The sequence below is a fragment of the Anoplopoma fimbria genome, chromosome 13 (genome assembly GCF_027596085.1).
Source record: "Anoplopoma fimbria isolate UVic2021 breed Golden Eagle Sablefish chromosome 13, Afim_UVic_2022, whole genome shotgun sequence".
In the NCBI taxonomy this organism is placed as follows: domain Eukaryota; kingdom Metazoa; phylum Chordata; class Actinopteri; order Perciformes; family Anoplopomatidae; genus Anoplopoma; species Anoplopoma fimbria.
In genome coordinates, this window is record NC_072461.1 from 14,410,657 (window position 1) to 14,435,021 (window position 24,365).

The 24,365-nt window shown below is 40.7% G+C and overlaps 2 protein-coding genes across 6 annotated transcripts in view; both read right to left on the reverse strand.

Annotated features, from left to right (window-relative positions):
- On the reverse strand, nucleotides 1-4,689 carry LOC129100651 (60S ribosomal protein L35-like). The gene is made up of 4 exons (XM_054610089.1): nucleotides 4,682-4,689; nucleotides 1,549-1,560; nucleotides 614-695; nucleotides 1-187 (listed from the first exon to the last, which is right to left on the reverse strand). The coding sequence occupies exons 1-4, from the start codon at nucleotides 4,687-4,689 to the stop codon at nucleotides 38-40; spliced, it is 252 nt and encodes an 83-aa protein (XP_054466064.1). The 3' UTR covers nucleotides 1-37.
- Nucleotides 4,408-24,365, reverse strand: part of golga1 (golgin A1) — a 24,339-nt gene continuing 4,381 nt past the window's right edge. For 2 of the 5 annotated variants that reach the window (XM_054610609.1, XM_054610608.1), the window contains exons 3-24: nucleotides 23,156-23,246; nucleotides 21,105-21,179; nucleotides 19,744-19,841; nucleotides 19,631-19,663; nucleotides 17,662-17,790; nucleotides 17,203-17,372; nucleotides 16,827-16,938; nucleotides 16,616-16,699; nucleotides 15,969-16,094; nucleotides 15,268-15,363; nucleotides 14,014-14,109; nucleotides 13,685-13,780; nucleotides 12,671-12,811; nucleotides 12,438-12,512; nucleotides 11,610-11,699; nucleotides 11,363-11,465; nucleotides 10,680-10,840; nucleotides 9,822-9,980; nucleotides 9,112-9,171; nucleotides 8,445-8,669; nucleotides 8,202-8,288; nucleotides 4,408-7,562 (exon numbers count right to left, since the gene is read on the reverse strand). In XM_054610609.1, coding sequence (XP_054466584.1) covers nucleotides 7,482-7,562; nucleotides 8,202-8,288; nucleotides 8,445-8,669; nucleotides 9,112-9,171; nucleotides 9,822-9,980; nucleotides 10,680-10,840; nucleotides 11,363-11,465; nucleotides 11,610-11,699; nucleotides 12,438-12,512; nucleotides 12,671-12,811; nucleotides 13,685-13,780; nucleotides 14,014-14,109; nucleotides 15,268-15,363; nucleotides 15,969-16,094; nucleotides 16,616-16,699; nucleotides 16,827-16,938; nucleotides 17,203-17,372; nucleotides 17,662-17,790; nucleotides 19,631-19,663; nucleotides 19,744-19,841; nucleotides 21,105-21,179; nucleotides 23,156-23,246 — 2,388 coding nt within the window. In that variant the 3' untranslated portion in view covers nucleotides 4,408-7,481. The remainder of the gene's footprint in view (nucleotides 7,563-8,201; nucleotides 8,289-8,444; nucleotides 8,670-9,111; nucleotides 9,172-9,821; nucleotides 9,981-10,679; nucleotides 10,841-11,362; nucleotides 11,466-11,609; nucleotides 11,700-12,437; nucleotides 12,513-12,670; nucleotides 12,812-13,684; nucleotides 13,781-14,013; nucleotides 14,110-15,267; nucleotides 15,364-15,968; nucleotides 16,095-16,615; nucleotides 16,700-16,826; nucleotides 16,939-17,202; nucleotides 17,373-17,661; nucleotides 17,791-19,630; nucleotides 19,664-19,743; nucleotides 19,842-21,104; nucleotides 21,180-23,155; nucleotides 23,247-24,365) is intronic. The other 3 variants (XM_054610610.1, XM_054610611.1, XM_054610613.1) reach the window with 3 other exon arrangements.

Below are 24,365 nucleotides of genomic sequence, written 5' to 3' on the forward strand. Positions count from 1 at the left end.
TTTTACACAGATTTTATTTTGTCAATAGAAAAAGCCTCTAAACGTTGACTGCAAATTTGCAGATGGAGTAGAGGAGATCTTTCCTCTGCTGTTTCTTGGTCCGCAGACTCTCCTCGTGCTTGTTGAGCCGGCGGCGCAGAGCTCTGGTCTTCTTGGGTCTCAGATCCAGGGGCTTGTACTTCTTACCCTGAAACAAATTAAATGAACTTTCAGTTGAGCTGAAAAAATATATTTGGTCAGAACAAAAAGGGACATAGGTGAGGGACAGGGTAAAGTTAATCTGCAACTGTTGACAAGATCCAGAGAGTTTAAGTAATCTGCTGTCACAAGTATTTTACATAATTTGAAGGAGTATCATACGTCATTAGCTTGTTTCTGCAGATGTTATATATACACACACATACATATATCGGACTTGTTCAGTCTTCAGTCATTGATAATGAGGAACATTCAGGTTATCTCAAGTCTCAGTCTTTTGGTAAGCAGTTGAGAATGCATCAGCAAAACATCAGCTCAACAAGTATCATCTTCGACTAGAGAACCATACGGATGTTTTCATGTGTGTTCACTGAGGGGGGGGCTACTACAATCCAAGGTAGCTGATTTCTCTCACCTTGTAGAACTTCCTCAGGTTCTCCTTCTGTGTCTGGTTGATGACAGTCAGGACTCTGGCGATGGATTTGCAGACAACACGGCTGAAATGAACGGAGATCAAAGTAAGACACTGTTAGCACAGCAGATTCTGGTTTACTGTCAGCAAGTTAGACAATTACAGCTACACATAAATCATGCAAAATTCTGAGTTTATGTCAGCATCAGCTAAACATAACTCATGTAAGATAGATTCGGTAGTCTGATAATGTACAACTCTCCACTAACACCCGAATTTCCCCCATTTTACATAATTTGAAGGAGTATCATACGTCATTAGCTTGTTTCTGCAGATGTTATACTATACAATCATACATATATCGGACTTGGTGCAGTCTTCTCACCTTGATAATAGAACATTCAGGTCCTCTCAGTTCTCCTTTTTGTCTGCAGTTGATGATCAGTCAAACTCTGCTCAACAAGTATCATTTCGACTAGAGACAACAAGGTTTTCATGAAATGAACTGGAGATCAAAGTTCTCCACTGTGTCTGTTTTAGCACAGCAGATTCTGGTTTACTGTCAGCATATTACAGCTACACATAACTCATGTAAAATCACCATGAAAGATAGGTGGGTAGTCTGATAATGTATAACTCAAACAACTTGCACATTTTAAAATGTTGCCATTTGCAGTTTTCTTCCTTATTTTGTCGTTGCAGTGCCGAGTGGACTTCTGACTATCCAAACTCAAACTGCATTTATTGAACCTGGAGCATGTAAAAGTCAAACTACTACAGTTCTGAATACAGGAACATTCAGGTCCTCTCAAGTCTCAGTCTTTTGGTAAGCAGTTGAGAATGCATCAGCAAAACATCAGCTCAACAAGTATCATCTTCGACTAGAGAACCATACAGATGTTTTCATGTGTGCTCACAAAGTAGCTGGTTTCTCTCACCTTGTAGAACTTCTTCAGGTTCTCCTTCTCTGGCAATGGATTTGCAGACAACACAGCTGAAATGAACAGAAATCAAAGTAAGACACTGTTTCTGGTTTGCTGTCAGCAAGTTATCCAATTACAGCTAAACATAAACCATGTAAAATCACCATGAAAGATAGGTGGTTAGTCTGCAAACGTATAACTCCCCACTAACTCAAACAACTTGCACATTTTAAAATGTAATCCAATCGGTTTAGTTCAGATAAACGTCGTAAAATCATAGTTAATGGACGAGTATGGCGCTCCTCACCATGTTCCTGTTCGCTGCCCTGTTGGAAAGGCCGGACGCACCGCGTGCTCAGAATAAGTAGCTTCCGGAGAATTTCTTCTTCGTGGTTTATAATGTCACTTTGACGTCAAACAAAACAGCGCCGCTGATTGGTGCAGCGTGGAAAAGCATGTCACTACCCTATCCGTTCTGCAGCACTTCAGTGTTGCAAGTTTGAATCTTTTTTGAAGATAATCCTTTATTAGTCCCGCAGCGGGGAAATTTGCAGGCTTACAGCAGCATAGAGTTAAAGTGCACACAAGAGACATAGTAAAGAAAGACAAGATAAAAAAAAAAAAAAAAATTTTGTCTTACTAAAAAAAAAAATTTAAAAAAAAAGTATTATAAATAAGCAATAAAAACAGTAGAAAAACACAATAACTGAAATATAATATTTACAGACAGAAAAAAAAACTATTTTAACTATTATTGCACAGTGTTTTTATTGTCATGTGTCATGTGGTCTGCTGGGAGCAGAGCTGGTTGTGCAGCCTGACAGCAGCAGGAAGGAAGGACCTGCGGTACCTCTCCTTCACACCCGGGGGTGAAGCAGCCGGTGGCTGAAGGAGCTGCACAGAGCTGCCAGGGTGTCCTGCATGGGGTGAGAGGTGTTGTTCATCAGGGATGACAGCTTGGCCATCATCCTCCTGTCTCCCACCACCTCCACCGTATCCAGTGGACACCCCAGCACACTGCTGGCCTTCCTGACAAGCTTGTTCAGTCTCTTCTTGTCGGCTGCTGAGATGCTGCTGCTCCAGCAGACCACTGCATAAAAAAATGGCTGATGCCACCACAGAGTTGAAAAAGGTCCTCAGGAGTGCTCCCTGCACTCCAAAGGACCTTAGTCTCCTCAGCAGATAGAGTCTGCTCTGACCCGTTTTATACAGTGCATTTGAATGATTAGTCCAGTCCAGTTTATTGTTCAAGTGAACACCCAGGTACTTATAAGATTGCACAATCTCAATGTCCTGTCCCTGGATGTTCACTGGTTCCGGAGGACAGTGTTTACCCCGGCGGAAGTCCACCACCAGCTCTTTGGTTTTACCAGAGTTGATCTGGAGGCGGTTCCGCCGGCACCATCCTATGAAGTCCTGGTTCAGTTCTCTGTATTCCCTCTCATCGCCGGCGGAGATGAGGCCGACGATTGCAGAGTCGTCAAAGAACTTTTGCAGGTGGCAGGTAGCAGAGTTATATTTGAAGTCCGATGTGTAGATGGAGAAGAGGAATGGAGCCAGAACGGTTCCTTGTGGGGCCCCCGTGCTGCAGGACACCCGATCTGACTCACACTCCCTTAACCTCACATACTGTGGACGGTTGGTGAGGTAGTCCAGTATCCACGCAGTGAGGTGGTGGTCCACCCCGGTCTGCTCCAGCTTGTCCCTCAGAAGCAAAGGCTGGATGGTGTTGAAGGCACTGGAGAAGTCGAAGAACATGACTCTCACAGTGCTTCCAGCCTTTTCCAGGTGAGAAAGGCATCTTTGTAGCAGGTAGATGACAGCGTCATCCACCCCGATGCCAGATTGGTAGGCGAACTGAAGAGCATTTTACCTCTAGAGCTGATTACGTAACTCAATCAAAGGGTTACTTTGGTTCCTATGCTCTGAACGTCAAAATATGGCAACATTTACGTAGTATGTGCTCTACATTTTGCAATCAAATGTTTTCACCCAAACTGGAAAAAAAAAAAATACACAAAAAATGGGCTATTATACATATCAGCAATAAAAACAAAACAATTAAATGTTTCAATATCAGTATAACCACAAACTGCGAATGGTTGTGGTGTTACAATGAAAAAAAAGGGACAATTTTATTTGAGTATTTTCATTGTGGTGCAGTGGTTTGCGCTGTTGCCTCACAGCAAGGAGGTTCTGAGTGGGAACCTGCCTTTCTGTGTGGAGTCTGGAGGGTTTTCTCTGGATTTCTCCAGGATGCTTTTTTCTCTCACTGCGTTCCAAATGGCATATTTCTTCTTTTTACTTTTAGTACAAACTCAAGCTGACCTTGCTAAGTACGTGCTGTTGCATGCAGTATGAATTCAGTTGGAACATACTACTTCCTCAAAACATGGTACCTTGACCTTTGACCCTCTTGCTTATGCTGCACAGAGGATTGTGGGTCAGAATAGCCCTTTTCTGGCATACTAAATAGTATAGGTATTGGAACGCAGACATGTGTCAGCCCTGTGGTTGACTGGCAGCACCTGTCCTAGGTGTACCCGTCTCTCAACCAAAGTCAGCTGTTGACACTGCTACCGTTGGCTGAACCTGCAGTGTGTGAATGGTTAGTTAGAGTCCTGATGTGAAGGTGGCAGTAGCCCCTGCAATCATTTTAGGAATGTGTGTGAATGGGTGTGAGTGGTTAGTTAGAGTCCTGATGTGAAGGTGGCACCTTGCATGGTAGCCCCTGCAATCATTGTAGGAATGTGTGTGAATGGGTGAATGATGACATTAAGTGTTCAAGCGCTTTAAGTGGTCGCTATATAAGTATAGTCCATTTACCATTTGCATCAATTATGCAGGATTTGGAGGCAGGATGAGTGATTTTAATATTCAGGTTTATTATTAATTAATGTTGTAAAAGGAAACCTTTGCAGTGGCAGATATAGTTAAATCATGAAAAGAAAATGACAGCAAAGCTGTAGTGATTACAGTTGTGTTTCAGGGTGTAACACAGCAGAATCGGGGTTAAAAAGTGCATTCATGGTTTCTTTCGCTTCTCATGGAGATAATATCTTACCCAGCAGATTCTGGGTGTCTACATCAGTCTGCTACTTGTCATCGGAAACACAAGATGATGACAGGTCTGCATCTGAAGATGTACCCCTGCATCCTTATATACAGATGTTTTCAGCAGAAACAACTTGAAACAGCAGAAAATCAACAATCTGACCTAAAATAAAGTTTCTGTTTCTGTGACTGATAAGATCCTGTGCAACACTGCTGCTGTGTGTATATAACTGGAAAGAATACAAATTCAGAATCAAGAAAATTGTAAAAGACTGACCAGGCTACTGTAGCGATTCAACAGTGCAGTTTAACAGCCAACATGCAGATTCCCTGGGCTTCCCACTGATGTCCAAACAAGCCTCATGAAGTGAAGGATGAAAGTAATGGGTGATAGGCCAAGGAGGAAACACAAATGGGTTCTAGTCTGATGATGATAAATACTGCAAACTGGTCACATCAAACAAATTACATCCGATGATTTATAAAGTTCTCAATGCATACAGTATGTACATATTTCTCTATATAAATAGACATGTGGAATGTACTTTCATTTACATTAGCAAAGGCAGGTAAAGGTAGGGCATGTCCTCCAGTCATCATTTACATAGCATTCACTTATTATATCACATTGTTATATTATCCAAATGGACAAGCATAGTCTAATCATTCATATTGGTGTTAAAGGTCAGTCTGTGAGTACAGATAGCAGGCTACGCAGCCATTTCTGTTCCGCTTTCAGAGCAGCACTTCCATGCTCCGTATATGCTATCCCACAGGTAGTTTAGGATGGGGCCATGATTAGATTACGGTCTGCCAATCCAGAGGACAGATGGAGGACTGGAGAGGATCATCTGCCGGGGGCCTCGACTCCCAGCAGTAGAGTCCAATGGCCAAGCACTTAGGTTTTGCAACCCATTTAAATGAGCTGGTGAACTACAGACGGCTGATGTCAGCATGCATGCTGAGTGGTAGGTCACCAATACATACTGTACTTTGTCTACCAAAGAGCACTGGCAAGTGTATCACATTTTGACAAGTTCCTTGGTTCTAACTCTTTAATAACCAAATTTAAGGGATTTTTTTCAAATTTCACGTTTATAAATGTAAATATGTTGTATATCATTTTCGACATATTGTCATCAGATTTTTTTAACTGCGATACTCTTATGAACCTAAAAAATCAGTACCAGACCGTAGCTCGGACCATCTAGTGCTGGGGATTTCAGTCTTTTCAATGCGACTCGTGTGTTAGGATGCACCAGATCGCAACTCAGTTTTGTCGCCCGAGTGTATCCAAACTTCACACTTCAATGCAAGCATCCTGACCGGATATCTGTAGTGGTCAAAGGAGCGGCTGTAAAACGTTGAGAAATACATTTCCTATAATTACATTACATTATTTTTGCTGCTTACCCTTCCTCCCTGCAATATTAGTAGACTTGTTTTTTTATTGAAAGTCAGCCGCTAACAAAGCTCTGCTCTGCTAATTCAGCGATATACTATTTTAATCATCTATAAATTCTTCCCACTAAAAGTCCCCAGTTATTTTGTTAATTAAAAGCATTTATTTTGAAGCAGCTAAATCCTGGAGGGTTGTGTTTAATCAGCAGTATCAGGTCTCAGACAGCAGGGCTCTTTTCCTCCTCTCCTCCCTTTGCTCTCCTCAGTAGAGGAACTCCTCTGTGGGGGGAAGATGATGGAAATCTACGTTTGATGAACTGGATTGTGATCTGGATTGGGTCCACTTGCCGTCCACACCTCATTGAGATCTGAACTCAGTGTGAGCCAGACCACCTCGGCATGTGGTCTGGCTGATCGGATCCCAATGAGAGCGAGATCCTGGTGTTACCACAGAATGAGTATGAAGAAATATGTTGAAAATGTAATTTTGAAGAGAAATAAACCCAAGTTTCATTTAAACGTTCACTCCCAACTTTTCTACACAATTAATCATGACTTATCATTAATCATCAATCACAAATGGTGAAATGTCAGAGCGCTAAGGTCTCAAGAAAACTTTTGAATTTGGGGTTGCCGTTTGACATAAATTCTAGCCGGGAATGTATTCCTTCGATTGTGCTAGAAGCTTTGTAAAGTAGTCTTAAACTGCATTCCTTGGCCATCAGAACAAAGTCGACACACATATTCCTTTCAATGTTATCACGAAGATTTCCACGGGCTTCAAACTCGCAATGTAGACATATTTAGATCCTTTGACATAAATGTGAACATTTTATGTCCATTTGGCAGATTCTATCAGGCCTCACTGAAACCAAACCAGCTGTGCTAACCTGTACCAGTCATTTTCATTAAGAAGCCCTCTGTGATTTAAATATAAAGATTAACCAGGTGACAGGCTAAAAGGTCCTTCAGAAAGCAATGCTGCAACATTTGTCCAGTGGGGACAGTCACATCGAGTCATATTGTTCTTTGTTCCGACAGAAACAGAGGTGACTATTCTGAATCTGGGTAGAGTCTTTCTGATGCTGCGTCTCATTTTCTGACATGCTAACTCCCATTTTGCTGTTTTCACAGAATTGAAAACATTATATTTGTGTCATATGTCAGGGAAGAAAACTCCAGTGTGAATAAATGTGTGTCAGTTTACCCTCTATAACATAGAGCCAAAAGTCTGCCTTAACCAGTGACAAGGAAATAATGTCATTTAAAAGTCATTATCTGATTATGAGCATACTGTGCAAATCTTCTCTGTCCACACAGAGCAGAACACTACAGTAGTTCCCACACAGAGCAGAACACTACAGTAGTTCCTACACAGAGCAGGCTGTTCTGTGTGTAAAGCTAGAGTCCTGCTCACAGCAGAGGGACCTTCTCCTCCTGGGGGGGCCCTTAGGTTCCCTTATCTCCATCACCTCAGCTCCTCCTGATGCTCATCAGCTCCACTGAGGGGAACTGCCTGAGACTGAAGGGCGGATGGTACCCTTGGGAGAAGGCTTGGATCCAAACCAGGACATCTAGAACACAAACATAGCAGTCACCAGGTAAAAAAGGCCTTTGAAGACAGGGGTGTTTTTTTCATGCAATTCATTTGCAAGTCAATATGTTTTTCAGTTTGAGCTTTTGCACAGCGAATACAAGCATCAACCAATCACGTTGAAGAGAAATGGATATATTCAATAAGTTCACTACAGGGAAGGGCAGTGGTCCAAACCAAGACGGCAAACTGTTTCACTCATTGGCTCAATCGTGACAAAGGCAGCGCATACCAGATATCTTACAGTAGCTTTGAATATAAAATAAATTTTGGAGCAAAAGAACCTTAATTTCCTGCATTCTGGTGAATTGTTCTGCATCAATTTATAGGGGGAAAATCTTAGTTTACATTAAAAAAAAACACACAGAATTCAGGTACCAGGTGACCATTACAAATAAAAAAATCCAATGGCATATACACAATAAGGCACTCATGCATTCTGTATTACTTTCAAATATTTATTCTAAGCAGAGATCAACTTTTCTCAAAATGATCTCTGCTTAAACGGTTTACATCGCCAGCGGATCGATTGATGCTTCTCTATTTTCTACCCACGCATACAGAAGTGTTCTGTCTGAACTTGAAATGAAGTGCGTCAAGCTGCAGACTAAATACCAACCTTGTACTCCAGAGTTTGTTTCAACATGTCCTCTTCCTCCCGAGTGAAGTTTAGCAGCACAGATATAGCTCGTATTAGCTGAAATGCCTGACAGAGCAAGACATACTGATTCAGACTGGGTTTGTAACAGAACCAGGGTCAGTCATTTAGTCATTAAAAACCAGGCAGACCTACAGAGCTGCACACAAAATGTTGTAGGGTGTTGAATTGAAGGCACCTAAAAAATGGGCACTGAGGACTTACCTCAGCCTCTCTGGATGACATAAATTTGAGTACGACGTGTTTCAGATACTCAAAGTTGATTTCTCGAGAGTCGTTGAGGTCTGAGGTGTTGGTCACCGTGGTGTTGGAGGTCGGGGGGCTCAGGGTGGATGCTGGCAGTGGGTCTGTATAGACCCTCTCTTGTTTTTCTGCTCGGCTTTCCGTAAACTTCTCCTTCCCTTCAGCTTCTGGCTCAGGCTTTAGCTTCTATGGGGACCGAGAAGGAAACACTTGGATTAATCACTTCTTTCACATTCTGTTATGATGCAGAATTTGTTTAAATTCACATTTTTTTCTCATCGATCTACACTCAATACCCAGTAGCAACAAAGTGAAAACTAGATTTTAGATCGGTTGGGTTCAAGTTGGCCCAGTCTCATGTCCAAAACCTGACCTCCATGTAGGTTGCTCTGTTCAGCATTCCCTACAGCCTGACCAGTCGCCCATGCCCCTGCTGCTGGAACCCGTCCCCCACAGCATGACGGTGTAACCACTGTGTTTCACTGTTGGGATGCCGTAGAGTGAGACCTTGTTGAACAGGACATGAAGGTCTGGTTGCTGGATTCGTCTTTTTCAAACACGGTGGACTAGCACCCTTATCAAGAACTGTTCAGTAACAGACATATTTTCAGAGCAAAGGAAAACTCACCAGTTCCTTCTGCAGCGTCCTCTTCAGTTCTGCCAGTCTCTGCTGCAGCTGCTTGATGGTCTGCAAAACAATGTCAATGTTTTTGTATGTGTGGTGATCTAATGTAGCTGCTTGGAGCTGATATGGAGATTCTATCTAATCGTAACTCCCAGGTCTGAGCCTTAATTCCCCCACTGCATCATTTAAAAACGGGAGACACAACAGCCAGATCTGATGACAGCTAGCTACAGTAGCTTGAAAAATATCAATATAACATGTGTCACTGAATTTGATGAATTTCTGTTTATCAGAGCACAAATGAGATAAGAATTACACCTGCAGAATTACACCGGCAGAATTACACCAGCAGTCCCATCAGCTCAATCCCGACTGCTGGGAAACAACTTCACTGGAAGGAGAGCAGCGCCAGCTTCGAAGACGGACTGTTCAATTCAGTTTATTTTGAATAGCCCAAAATCACAAATTTGCCTTAGAGGGCTTTATTATCTGTACAACATGTGACATCCTCTGTCCCAGGACCCTCACATCACTGTGGAGCTGTAGCAACTCAAACCCTCAGCTAGCACAAACCCTAGCACCTCTGTCTCCAGAGTGGCAATCTGGACGTACAGTCATATCCTTTAGTTCACAGTTTAAAAAACACATGTATGTGTGCAGCTACTGTTTGAGAGCTAGAAGGACAACATACTGGGGGTGTAAAGGTAACTGACCCTGTTCTTGTCGGAGAGCTGCTGCTCGAGCTCTCTGTTGACCTTCTGAATGTGATCCAGATCATCCACCGTCACACTGCCGTTCTGATCCTCCTCACACACTTCAGGGCTGTGGAGCTGTTCTGTCAAGGTTTCCACCTCAACCTCCAGGTATGAGATCTGATCAACACATACCAAACCACACTGACCATTAATTCATCTTCCATTAATGAGAAGCTGTAGCACAAAATAGGTTACCAGACATGAAAGAACTCTGTATGTTAACAGGAATAGAGCAAACTGATGCGGGGAATAAATGAATGTATAAGAAGTTATTACAGCACCAAAGGTGACAACACATTGGCCGTACAACATAAAAAAACAAATGTAAAACAATACATGTTATGACACTTAATTTTAAGGTCAAACTTTAGTCCTAAGCTCCCAATGGAATACTGGTCTTCCCTGGTGTGTATTTATGTGTGATGGACAATGAGCGAGAGACAATGACTTCGTTTGATTACTTAACATCTCAAACAACACACTAAATGTGCTTGCTGCATCAACGCTGAACACAATACTGACTTCAAAATAGAAGTGACTTTTGGGGGAATGTGATCGGCAATTTCACATTCATTCAATAAGTCAGGCAGTAAATAATAAAAAATACATTTCCAAAGAGCAATCTGACTTTAAAGTTATGGTAGACTACCTCAGTGTTCAGATTAGGTTGCTAGAAGGATTATGCTGGTCTGATCATACGCATCAAAGGGTATATACAGTTATAGATTGCATATCCCGGCATAACCTACATATATAGATATTATTTGTAAGCCATATGGCCCAGGTATTTCTGACTGTGTGTGTGTGAGTGCTTACCCGCGCCTGGCAGCTATCTAACTGCTGCGTCTGGTTGAGCAGCTCCCCCCTCAGGCTGATCAGCTGGGAGTCTTTGTCCAGCTCCATCTGCTCAAACTGGGCTTGCTGCTGCTCCACCTCCTCCTGCAGCTGTACCAGTGATGCCTGCCGACACTGCACCTCTGCAACACACAAAACAACTACTTTATGAACAAGTTGCAACATTTGTGTTTATTTAAAAAATTCACAATCCAAAATATTACATTTTAGACCTCTTTTGTACTGATAGAATATGCAGAGTGATTCACAGCTCCACCGATATTTTGAGTCTAGTCAAGCCCCAAAAGCCTTTGGAACAACATTGAGACCATCATGTTATGTTAATCCAACCAAAACTTTTAAAAAACTTAAATTATACATTAAGAATTAAATACATATTTAAATTAAATCTGCCCACTAAGGCCTCACACAGAATGTCATTTTCAATAAATTCAGTATACAATCTCATATCATCAAATGTGTCAGAAATGGTAAGCTGATATTTAGTTAGACTTAAGTCCACCATTTAAGAAACAAACAACTACTGTTTCACAAAGAAGAAATGCTTTGAGAACTTAAACTCATGATTACAAAATGAAAGCACGGGAACTTCAGGTGCCAATATTTCTAAATGATTTGAAAATTGTGTGTGTGTGTGTGTGTACCATTCTGGAGTGTTTTGACGTCTTCCTCTCTCAGTGCTAGTGTCTTAGTGACCGTAGCCAGTTCCTGCTGTGAGGTCTGTTGAGATGTGGTCAGCTCTCCGACCTGACAACAAGCAAAGGCAAACACTTTTCATTACACAGCACATGCTTCCATACTCACACACAGAATGACATCCAGCTGAGGACCACATGTTGGTGTTCTCACTCTATTATTTGTGGATATTGCATGATGTGTTTGCCTACAGACCTGTGTTTGCAGCTCTTCCTTCTGTCGTCTGGTTTCTTCAAGAGCTTTGGCAATTTCCGTGCTCACTATCTGCCGACTGTTCAGCTCCACCTGAGGAGCCAAGACCAAGACAAGAGGATTTCAACTACACTCTGCTTTCAATTATGAACACTTATATTTGAGAGACCTCTATATTTACTCGTTGTTCTGTCAAAATTGGTTAATGGTCAGTGCAAAGTATAATGAGTCAGTGAAGCTGTATCACAATATGTGAAAACTACAACTGGTTAAATGTGTAAGGTCATGTATGGAAGTCCATAGATGACTTCATGGAAAATGATAATGTTCACATACTCATATCCGCGTTCTAAGAACATATCAAAATAAAAAATCTGTTTTGCAGTTCGTAACCTGCTATACAGTTGACATGGACAATATTCAAATGTTGAACAAGTTTGAAAATGAAAATGCTGTGTAAATAGTGTCCTAATTTTCCTTTTGTTCAGGCATTCTTTAAACAGGTTTTATGCTATTTTTCAGGTGCATATTTTTTATCTCAAGTTACTTTTTTAGGCGTGGACTTCAGGTTTTACACTCTATGGACCTTTTACATGTACAAAAATATATATAGCACATTAAAGAAGAGGGAAAAAGTGGAAAAGCACAATAGGGCCACTTTAGGTCACATAAAAAATTGAATTGCAATTTTCTAATCATTCAAAAATTGAAACGTCATTTGACGTTTCAGGTCACAAAAGAATATGAATTATCTGCTTTTAAAGGTTGATGAAATGTGAATATGGGCATTAAAAATACAACACAAAATCAGTGTGTTGTAGTGGATCGTACCCTGATCTGTTCCAGCTCCTCTGTCCGCTGGCTTAGAGTGGAGGTTACCTCGTCCCTCTGCTTATCCAGATCAGCCTAGAACATAAGAACAAGGAAGGGAAAGTATTAGTCTTCATGGAGCAAACGGTGCTATCTCTTCACTGCAACACATATTTACATATACCAACGCCTCTAAATGTAACAGCATGCCCAGTGCATAGTGATACAGATGAAAAATGAGAATCAGAACATACCATTCTTTCATGCAGCCTCTGTCTTTCTGTCTGTAAAGATGTGATGCTTTCCTCCAGGCGGCCGGCCTTCTCCTGACTCTGCTGCTGTATCAAACACACCTGCTGATCCAGAAAGGCCTTGTCTGCACTCCACTCTGCTTGCTAAACAAAACATAGAAATCCAGAGTTAAACAAATGTTTACAAAATAACATCAATATGTTCCCATCAAAAAGATTGTCAGTAGAGACATAACTTTCTTCATTATCTGTTATATATCATACAAGGGGTACAGGTTGTGTATCAAAAACTGTAATATATAAAACAAATATATTGTGTCTGCACACAATAACTGATATAACATATAACTGATGTTATATGCAAACACACAACCAACTATCCTCAAAAGTGAATATGGTGTTTTTCCCAAACATTAGTTATGAACATACAACATTAGATATCATGGAAAGAGCAAGCAGGATTGATGTTCCAACTCAGATTTCTCAGTCAAATAAGCACACACTGAGAAATGTATTGCTTTAATCGACTACATCTACCATCAAGGTTTGCTTTTAACATTTTACTTCCTGGACTTGAACTGCAATTCTTCATAACCAACACCAACGGTGTTTAAAAATAACAAAACTCATCATAATGTAAAAAGACAACTGCAAAACGAAGTGTACTGCAAGAGTGGCATTCTTGATTTTACCACCAGATGACACCAAAGTAAACTGTAGTAATATTTTTGTTGAGTAATGACATTATGTAATTTGATTTCAAATAATTTATTGTGTTAATTTCTAACTGAAATATGTACTTTTTATACTTTTTATACTAGATTAATAGAGGAAAGTGCTTAAACTGCATCCATAGTTCCTACTCATGTTTCTTTTTTTGGTGAGGAAAGCTGTATTTGTGTACTTTCCCGGGACATTTTCCCCAGTTTGCTGAGTCAGTGATAAGTCTGTCTCCTCTAACAGCCACTGTGGGAAATATCAAGCCCATTTCTGTCTCTTGACTGTTGTGGTACTCACCAGTTTATCCACATGCTGCTGTTTCTCTGTGATCTGGTTCTCTGCACTCTTCAGTCTCCCACTAGTCTCCAGAACATTCTGCTCCAAGTTAGCTATCTGAATCAGAAAGTAGTACAATGACTGATCGTGACCAGTCTGTCAAACTGTGAGCAACATCATCAGCCACTCATCAGAAATCCATTTATTTTGGATTAACGTGAGGACATATTAGTATATCATACATATAGAAGATAGCCCTGGCCCTTGCCTAATGTCATCAGTCATTACTGAGGTTGATTAGGGGGCACTTAATAATTTCACTATTTGTTTTTCTGAGTCTAATTGCTTACTTGTGTGTCTGTTCTCTCTTTGTAGGCTCTGGAGGAGTCGTCTTTGTGTCGGAGAAGGGTCTGCAGCTCAGTAATGCTGCAGCTCATCCTGGATACCTAGATCAGACAAGAAACACACAGCTGACACACTGATTTGTAACCTTTGCTGAGACAGCACAATGACTAAATATTACAGCTGTTATCATTCAACTTAAAGGGTTACTTTGTATTTGTGTTTTTCAACCTGGACCCTATTTTTCCATGTTTTTGTGTCTATGTGACTAATGGGGACAACATTTTCTGATATTTTTCCAGTATTGCAGAAGAACGCTGCAGAAAGCAGCCTCAAAATGAGCTGTGAGGGAAAGTGAATAACAGTCTGAGCCTGTAAGTGAAGGTAATGTTACATTGACGCTGCCAAACATTACCTTCACTTACAGGCTCAGACTGTTATTTTAGATGTCTGACCAAATTATGGAACAAATCCTACAGAGAAATAAAACAGATTTCTTTACCTTAACTTGATCCTCTCTCTCTGTGTGTGTGTGTGTGTGTGTGTGTGTGTGTGTGTGTGTGTGTGTGTGTGTGTGTGTGTGTGTGTGTGTGTGTGTGTGTGTGTGTGTGTGTGTGTGTGTGTATGTATGTATGTATGTATGTAGGAGCTCCTCATCTGTATACTCTTGCTCAAATATTTACAGGATTTCCTCCACATTGTTGAAATGTGGATGGCTAAATATTCAGCCATGACATTGAAAATCCTTAAGATAACACTAAGCTTCACTTTCTGTACACCAACATCACAAACTCTGTCTGGCTGGCACCAGAAGACATCATTGTCTTCTGGTAAGATGCGCCCCCCCCTCAAGATTTAAGCCTAGACTTGGTTGGACATAATAACAAACAGGACCGAGCGAATAGTAAAGAAAATCATTCTATTTGTCTGTAGGGTTCTTTCCATAATGTAGTCAGACGATTAAAATAACAATCTGAGTCAGTTGCAAAAACAAACGCTTTCAGTGGACGTAAATGAAGGTGCCAGATTGGCCCCATAGCATTACATTGCAGCATGTGAGCAGCTACTGTCTGCAGCAGACAATAATACTGAACCAATTTCACACATTGTTGTCTCCATTTGTCGGTTAAACTCAAAAACATGGGACGATATGGTCCAGGCAGAAAAAAAGTGAAGACAAATATTTACGATCATGGGTTTGCAGATTTGGTGGCAATAGATTCAGGGGCTTTACATAGGTCTGGGTTCAGTGAACGGTTTACCTGAGTCTCCAGAGAGCTGACAGTATCGGCATGGTTTGTCCGAACCTCCAGCAGTTCTGCTCTGGTCTCTTCCAGACTTTGCTCCACGCTGGACTTCTGAAAGGGCAACAAATGGACTGATTAATATGTGGTTTGGTTTCTATGCCATTCCCTTGAACTGGCACATAACATAATGACATAAACTTAAGGTAAGCTGAGCATAACATATATATTAACATGTTCAACTAAATGTATTAGAAGTTTCTATAAAGAGACTGACAAAAAAAAACACAGACAAGAACTAAATCAAGTTAAAATGTTTTCTGATAATAATAAATGTGTGTTCACACCAATGCTGTTTGTAAACACAGTAAAATGCAGTAAAGCAGTAAAATGATCCAATAAATTCTATCACAATCATTTTCCCCAACACAACACAATGCTCATTTTTCATTATTGCATAAACATTAATATAAGACAGACGGGACTTTTGACTTCATCCTTTATGTTATTGATTTCATTTTGTTGAAAGATTACTGTTGAGAAATGTAGAGCTGGTCTCAAATAGCTGAATGTTAGACAGTTATTAATTTGGTATGTACATACTACTGTATATACATTCATCGTATATAAATTACAGAGTGGAAGGAATCTTTCAACATCTGCCACATGAAATATGGTAGTAGGTTCCTACACTAAGCCCTTTACTAGATGTTCTTCACCTCCTGGAGAAGCTCCTGTAGATGCTCGTCCTGGCTTAGATTCCCCTGGAGCCGTCTCTCCAGAGACGTCACTTTCTTCTGAAGGTCCGCTAACAAGCGCTCCTTGTCCACCTCTGTTACAGCAGCCTGATGATGTCAAGGGTAGACATGAAACTAGCTTCCAGCTGAATGTTAATATTTATGAGTCCAAAAGCCTGAAGAGATATTTGAAACTAACTATTTATTGTTTGCTCCACATAATAATGACAAACTCTTGAATATTTCCTCATTTGATGCTTGAGGAGTTCCACAGATACCTGAAGTTGTACACCATAATATTACAAATATTCGTTACTATTTCAACATTTCCATGAGAATTCAGATGTGGGAAAATGTGAAAAAAAACATTATTCTCACAGCTGTTCATGCAAGTATATAGTGATCAGTTAAAAAAATGCTTTGATCGGCCCCAAAACTGATCTTTAAGATTGATTGGGACATCCCTAGTCCTCTCTTATTTGAGCTTGAAGTCACTCAAAGTGACAGCCCTAACTTGTGCGGTTCCCTGACTCTCTCAAAGCCAAGTCATTCAGAATGTAATGGTCAATTCTAGGCTGTACACATATATACACCATAAACATAGAGTCTCTATTGGCTTTTGTTCTGACCTTTTGTTGCTGCAACTTCAGGGCGTCATGCTCCGTCTGTAATTCCTGGAGGGACTTCTCTAAAGTTGAAACCATACTCTGTGACTGAAACACAAACAATTCACAAACTCACTTAAATCACATATAGCTGCCATGAAACGTGATTTATGAAAGACTACGGTTCATAAGTTCAGTAAAGGAGTAGTCCGAGTGTAGCCTGTGTTGGACTGACCCTCTGGAAGTCCTCAGAGACCTGCTGGATTACTGACTGAAGCTCCTGGCATCGTCTCTCCAGCTCCCTGATCTTCTGGTCTGCCTCCTCTCTGAGCAGCAGCAGTTCCTCTCTGTACAGATTCAATCACATGCACGTTGTCTTATGGTGTTCTCTCACAAAAATCATAGTTCAACAACAAATGTAAACCTATCACACACCCAGAGAAGCGTGTGAATTATACTTTAAAGTTAACAGGCAAATGTAACTGCTGGGGATATGGCTGCTATTTAAAACTGATTTGTCTATGTAAGTATAACTATCTGACAGCACAGCGGACTCAGAAGCTTGACCAAGAGACCAAAATAAGTGTTTTGAAAAGTTCGTTCATTCTCACCGCTCTATCTCTAGCTCAGAGTTGAGACTGCAGCTCTCCTCGTGCTGCTGTTCCAGAGTCTGGATTTTCCCTCGAGCCTCCAACAGCCCTTGCTTTGCCGACTGAACTTCAGCCTCCTTTTGCCGGAGCTCCTGATCACGCTGGCTTAGCTGCTCCTCCTTCTTCAGCAACTGATGAATGGGAAATAAATTGTACTCAAAGAACATACCATGCACCTAACTGCTACGAACCCAAGTGAAATCAAATCACACTCAAACTAAGTGCTTCTCAAACACTAGCCTGTCCTGTCCAAGGCTCACAGTTTGCCCTTACTCCAAAGCTTAGTTCTTTATGACAGCTGACCTTTTCTACCTTCAATTTTTCAATTTAATCACAAAATAACAAATGGATGGTAGCAAACTGCATCACAGTTTTTAAGTAATGCTGCAAATCCAGCCATCCAACTCCATATGTACGCACCATATGTTTAACTTTAGCCAGCTCCTGCTGCTGAAAGCCCTCCAGTTCATCCAGGTCATCCCTTTTCTGGAAGAGTGCTAAGCTTTGCTCCATCATCTCCTCTACCCGGGCTGACAGAGAAGCCTTCTCCTAAACAAATACAACAGTCATACCGTGAACGTACACGTGCATTTTCCATGTTCGTGACATGAGCAGGTTTCAAGAAACCAAATTTAAGTGTGCAGAAAAAACACGTTGTTCCCCTTTGGCTTTGGTCACTCGTTTCATGTACTTTAAAAAGAAAGAGTAGGACACAAGCACAGCACACTTAGAGTTGTACTCTTTTTCACCTTCTGGCATGTCACAGAAAGTCCCTGCAAACATATGGTGACATACGTGACACCATGGTTGTCAGATGATCTTGCAAAAATATAGGTTATATGTCCCTTTTAGCCTCGATCATGTGATGGCTTTCAAAATCGTTCACAATCAGTGGATAGCTTTTAAATTCGTGCTAAATCACACACAGCTAAGCAGATAAGCCTCTGAGGGACAATTCAATTAAATTCAATTTATTTTATTTTATAAAGCCCAAAATCACAAATTTGCCTCAGAGGGCTTTACAACCTGTACACATAGAACATCCTCTGCCCCGGAACCCTCTCATCGGCACAGGAATATCTCCCCAAAGACAAGGGGCTATATATCTGGGCTTCCGGTATTGCCAGCAGATTTCCAGGCCAGTCCGATTAGCATCTTGAGATGTGACACTGGAGTTGAGACAAGAGTTATACTGCTGGTTTGTATGACAAGTAGCCAGTTTACAAGCTCATTTTAAACCATTAAAAAGCGAACATCATCGACATGCGATGGCTGGTGGCTTCCCAGATTCAATTTCGACCAAAGTTTACCTGCATTCAACCAAAGCCCTCTCCAATGGGATCAATACTACTCTGACTACAAACGGAAACCAGAACAGCATACGAGTGCAGAATCTGTTTTGAATATGGATGCAGAATCCATTCAGATTAAACTTAAATCCTGTGGTTGGTCTGCTTTGCTTTCGCACCACGACCAAACCACACAGGTTTGACTGGAGCCAGATTGAGACCCTCCTTTTCAAGGGATCTCAATCTGGTGGTTTAGTCTGCATCAGACTTCAACGGACAGCTTTCCTACCAGCCCAAACGCACCAGCCCAAACGCACCAACTGCAAGTTACACTCAGCCCTAACAAACAGGTTAGGTGTGAAAGCACCCCATTTGAGTCTTGCACTGTTTTTGAAGGCCTTGAGTCTCTTGTCTTCAGTGGGAAAGGTTACAATCTGCACTCATTCCCAGGACAAATGACTCTGCAGTAGTCACAGGTATTTATCGGCACCAGCTCCAATGGGCAGATTACTTGACACCATGGTAAATTTGCAAATTTTTGTCCCTTTTTGGGAGCGATGTTATGTGATGCGCGTTGGACAATTAATATAATTAATTAACATACAAAACATACAATAATATGCTCTCGTCAAAGCTACCAGACTCCGATCAGACATACATTTTTTTACCTCAATGACCGTATTAAAACATTTAGTTCAAACTTGACAGAATCAAAATACAATTCATCATGTTAGTCCAACAATCAGCAGCTCTGGTTGGAGAGTTTGAAAGTGACTTAATAAGTAAGAGATATAAAAAAAAAAGAACTTCCATAACATCTTTACTGTTTACAAGCCCTGTTTTCCAGAACGTTCGTGAAAGCAAAACGTGATACACCAGAGAGAAAACAGAAAGTCATACTTGTCTACTGGCAATGGGACAGAAGTGTTTCGAATATTTTTAACAGGTTTTTTGTGTTTTATAAAACGGCATATACATGCTAATTTTGGTGGAAAAGGTTTATTTAAGGTGTGGGAAACAGTCACATTTTAAGCTTGTCAATATTACCTTAAAAAGCTTACTATTTGAAATCCACCAAAGATATTTATTTAAAGACTAACCTTTTCCACATCAGTCATCTTCTCCATCCATTCCTGCAGGTAGAGGAAAGACTGAAATAAGTTAACAAGCCACAAACCAGGTCTGGACGATAGTGAGACAGAGTGGCATCTACCTGATCCTTCTTTTCCAGTGCTAAAGCCATGCCCTCTGCCATTTTGGCTCTGCTGGCCTGGTGAGACTCGTTCTGGTCTTGAAGTTTCTTTATGGATGCTGAGCAGTGAAAGTGAGAAAGAGAAAAAGGAGAAGATGGAAACCATACGGAGGTTTGTATGCAACAAGAGAGAGCAGAAATATTAAATAGCACAAATAATGGCACCGTTAGCAGCTGTGAAAGGTTAAGAGTCTGATTAAGAAGTGTGTTCATCCAAAAAGCAAGGACAGGCAAAGACAAGCGATGCATGGCAACTGACAAAAACTGAAAACATAGTTTATCAAAGCTAACACTGCAATATCTGTGTGTGAAGTGAAAAGAAAATCCACCCTTCAGTCTACATACTGTTGAAGCTGCACTGTTCATTACAACTCACAATACTTCAGTACCAGATAGAACCAACAACAAACTGGAGATAGAATTATTCTTGATACCTGAGAATTAACCTTAATAATCAGTATATTTACCATGAACTAAAGAGACTGTTGAGCCAAAATCAAAAATACATCTTGTTTCTCTTACCTGCAGTGCTATTTCTCAATCTAGATTGTTTTAGTGCGAGTTGCCTAGTTTGGGAGATATAAGCCGTAGAGATGTCTGCCTTCTCTCCAATATAATGGGCTAGATCGCACTTGGCTTATGGTGCTCAAAGCGCCCAAAAATACGTTTGAAAAACTCAACAGTCATGTCCTTTTCCAGAAATCAGGAGCTGGTTAATCAAGATAACCCATTGACCTTGTTGTGAGCACATTTTTGTAGGAAATATGATATTTCCTATTTCTGGACGATCAAAAATACATGATGGCAGATATACCAGTTTCTCCACTGGCAGTAAGCCCAACAGACCAGAATGCTTTAAGACATGTGGCTGCAATCTTTTTCTTAATGTTCACAACCAGAGCTAGGGTAGCTAGTGAGCTATATCTTTATCATACAGTCTATGATTCTAATACACGTACACCAGGCTAATCATGTCTTCAGAACCAGTAACCACGCATTGTAGGAAATCAAAGAAACCCTTAACTAAAATCTTTGGTAGGCAAATTGTGAGAAAGTGATTACACGAACAAAGTAACAGACAATGCATACATAAGTCTGAAATCAATGTGCTGAAAAACTAGCAGTGGAAGAGATTTGAGGGTGGATTTCTAGATCAAAAGGAGGAAGCATTCAGCGCTCCCAAAGCAAAGCCAATGATATTAGCTTCTGGCAAGCAGATCATCTTCATGGGAGGAAGGAATGATTCGCCAGGTGATGGTTATTACAGCAGATAGACAGATGAGAGAAAGGAAGCTAATTGGGAGGAGAGTAGAGGTACGTACAATCCTGATGCTTTTCTAATGCAAATTCAAGCTTCTCCTTGGTCTTCTGCATAATTCGCAGCTGCTCAGCGTAGTCTAGTGTTGGGAAGTAGGGTGATGGAATGGGGTATCAACAGTACATACGCACACACGTACACCAACACACAACCACACACACAAAACACAAAGAAGGAGGAACCGGCAGATGCCGGTAAAGAGAGGAGGCAGGAGAGAAAGTGAACAAAAGGAAAGGGAGAAAGCAAAAGGGAAAACATGATTGAGAAATAATGGAAGGTAAAACTATTAATGATTTTCTTATCTGAGAAAACCATACTGGTTAAAAAGGCAGCATGAGAATGTGCAACCTTTAACCTTTTCTAAGGGTGCAAAGTCGAAAAATCACCCAAAGGAAAGAAAAGCTATTACACTAGTAGAGGAGGAAAAACTTCAATGATGTCAGGATCGTGTCCCATTGAAAAACACATCACCCAGAAAAATCTAAACAGCAATAAATTATCATATTCAATCTGAGACAATGTGTAGAGCCTGGTTAGGTTCACAGAGAAATCAACTCTCCTCCTTTCATTAAAACAGAGCTTTAGGTTTCAAACTTTGTGGTAAATTTAGATGACAAATTATTTTTTTAACAATATCACAATTAACTTGGCATTAATACATTGCTGTTTAACAAGTGTGTCATTTCTGATAAACTGCCACCATCTTATTGGAAAAGGGACTCAATCAAGATTAGAATCTGAATCTGAATCAATGACAAAAACACAGTCTGTTGACAGACTGAAGAGTGTGAAGTGTTTGTAGTCGGGCAAAGACCGAAACACTGAAAGTTCGATTCTAATGACAGAGGCAGGACGGATTCAATGTCATTTGCTGTACACAACGAGTCTCTCTCATAGACAGGCAATTAAGTTTGAATATCAAGACCAGTGTTTTATCCAATAGTATGCCTGTTATGAGTGCAATGTAGGGCTGGTGCCATAAGTCGATGAATTCCTTGATTACCCAACACTGTGGTGCTCCGCATACTCTACAAATTGGAAATGGCATATCACAGCAGTACAACTGCTTCTGAAAAACACTTCCCTAAGTGAAAGCATCCTGAATCACTTTGTCAAGACAGCAACAGCAGAAAGACAAGATATTGTATTTCTATTTTATGTTTGCTCTAACGGAAATGTATGAGTGAGAAAAGGGCTTTAAGTACCAATGCAGACTGTTGTTACAGCCTGTAAATCGTTGCCCCATGCTGATGCAAAAATGCATTTGATTATCTTAACTGCATATTATTCCAGGGATGAAGCAAATCTATGTCGTATCCGTTTTAAGTTTTCAGTCATTCTCCTGTTCAGGGATAGGGTTGCTATGACATACAGTGGTTAAATGAATTTGTCACAGCATCCTTTTGAATTTGAGGTCCAGTATTTTTGATTTTTGATTTTCTGATGGATTTGGTTCTGTTATCATGTAACATCTGTATTGTTGTTTTTGAGAGAAGATGATTGAGCAAAACATTGAAATATGAATCAAGTTTATCATATTTATTTGGGGTAAATTCATTCGTTATATTAAATGGGAATTAAAAGACATAATCTTTAAAACAATAAAAAATGATCGCTAGATTAATCAATAAAAACAATAATAGTTAGATTAATGGATAATAAGATAATCATTAGGTGCTGCCCTAGTGCAATGTTTTTCTAGAAGGGTGCTTCCGGTGGCTGGTAGTTATAAACCAAAGTGCTTTCATTTATTGTTAGTATGACAGAGAAAAGAGGTAGTTTTTAAAAAATGGACATCACAGCTGCCTTAGAAGCCAGAAGGCTGTCAACTTATAATTTATGACATAATTTTCAGGTAAAATAAATCAGTGTCATATATTTATCAACACTGCAGGGACATTTTTGATTAGCGCTTCAGCCTTGGTGATCAGAAATGGCTAGAATTGGATTTGAATTCTGATATCTCATCATCCAACAGTTATGATAGGATCTACTGCTGACAGATACAAGATACAGGTCTCTCCTGAGAGCTACAGCTGCTTAACCTCAGTCTACCTGAGAGCTTGGCTTCCAGCTTCCGGATCTGATCATTCCTTCTGAGAAGCTGGGCGGGCAGGTCGTCCCTGGAGCTGCTGCCATCAGATGCCTGAAGACACACAGACACACACACACACACACACACACACACACACACACACACACACACACACACACACACACACACACACACACACACACACACACACACACAGAGACACACACACACACACACACACACACACAGAGAGAGAGAGAGAGACAGACAGACAGAGAGAGAGAGAGCATTAGGAAGGACTTAACAGTTATCCTGTTTGTAGTGGAGCGTTTAGAGCATACAGTGGGTACGGAAAGTATTCAGACCCCTTTAAATTTTTCACTCTTTGTTTCATTGCAGCCATTTGCTAAAATCGAAAAAGTTCATTTTTTTTTCGCATTAATGTACACTCAGCAACCCATCTTGACAGAAAAAAACAGAAATGTAGAACTTTTTGCAAATTTATTAAAAAAGAAAAACTGAAATATCACATGGTCATAAGTATTCAGACCCTTTGCTGTGACACTCATATTTAACTCACATGCTGTCCATTTCTTCTGATCCTCCTTGAGATGGTTCTACTCCTTCATTGGAGTCCAGCTGTGTTTAATTAAACTGATTGGACTTGATTAGGAAAGGCACACACCTGTCTATATAAGACCTTACAGCTCACAGTGCATGTCAGAACAAATGAGAATCATGAGGTCGAAGGAACTGCCCAAGGAGCTCAGAGACAGAATTGTGGCAAGGCACAGATCTGGCCAAGGTTACAAAAGAATTTCTGCAGCACTCAAGGTTCCTAAGAGCACAGTGGCCTCCATAATCCTTAAATGGAAGAAGTATGGGATGACCAGAACTCTTCCTAGACCTGGCCGTCCAGCCAAACTGAGCAATCGTGGGAGAAGAGCCTTGGTGAGAGAGGTAAAGAAGAACCCAAAGATCACTGTGGCTGAGCTCCAGAGATGCAGTAGGGAGATGGGAGAAAGTTCCACAAAGTCAACTATCACTGCAGCCCTCCACCAGTCGGGGCTTTATGGCAGAGTGGCCCGACGGAAGCCTCTCCTCAGTGCAAGACATATGAAAGCCCGCATAGAGTTTTGCCAAAAAACACATGGAGGACTCCCAAACTATGAGAAATAAGATTCTCTGGTCTGATGAGACCAAGATTGAACTTTTTGGCGTTAATTCTAA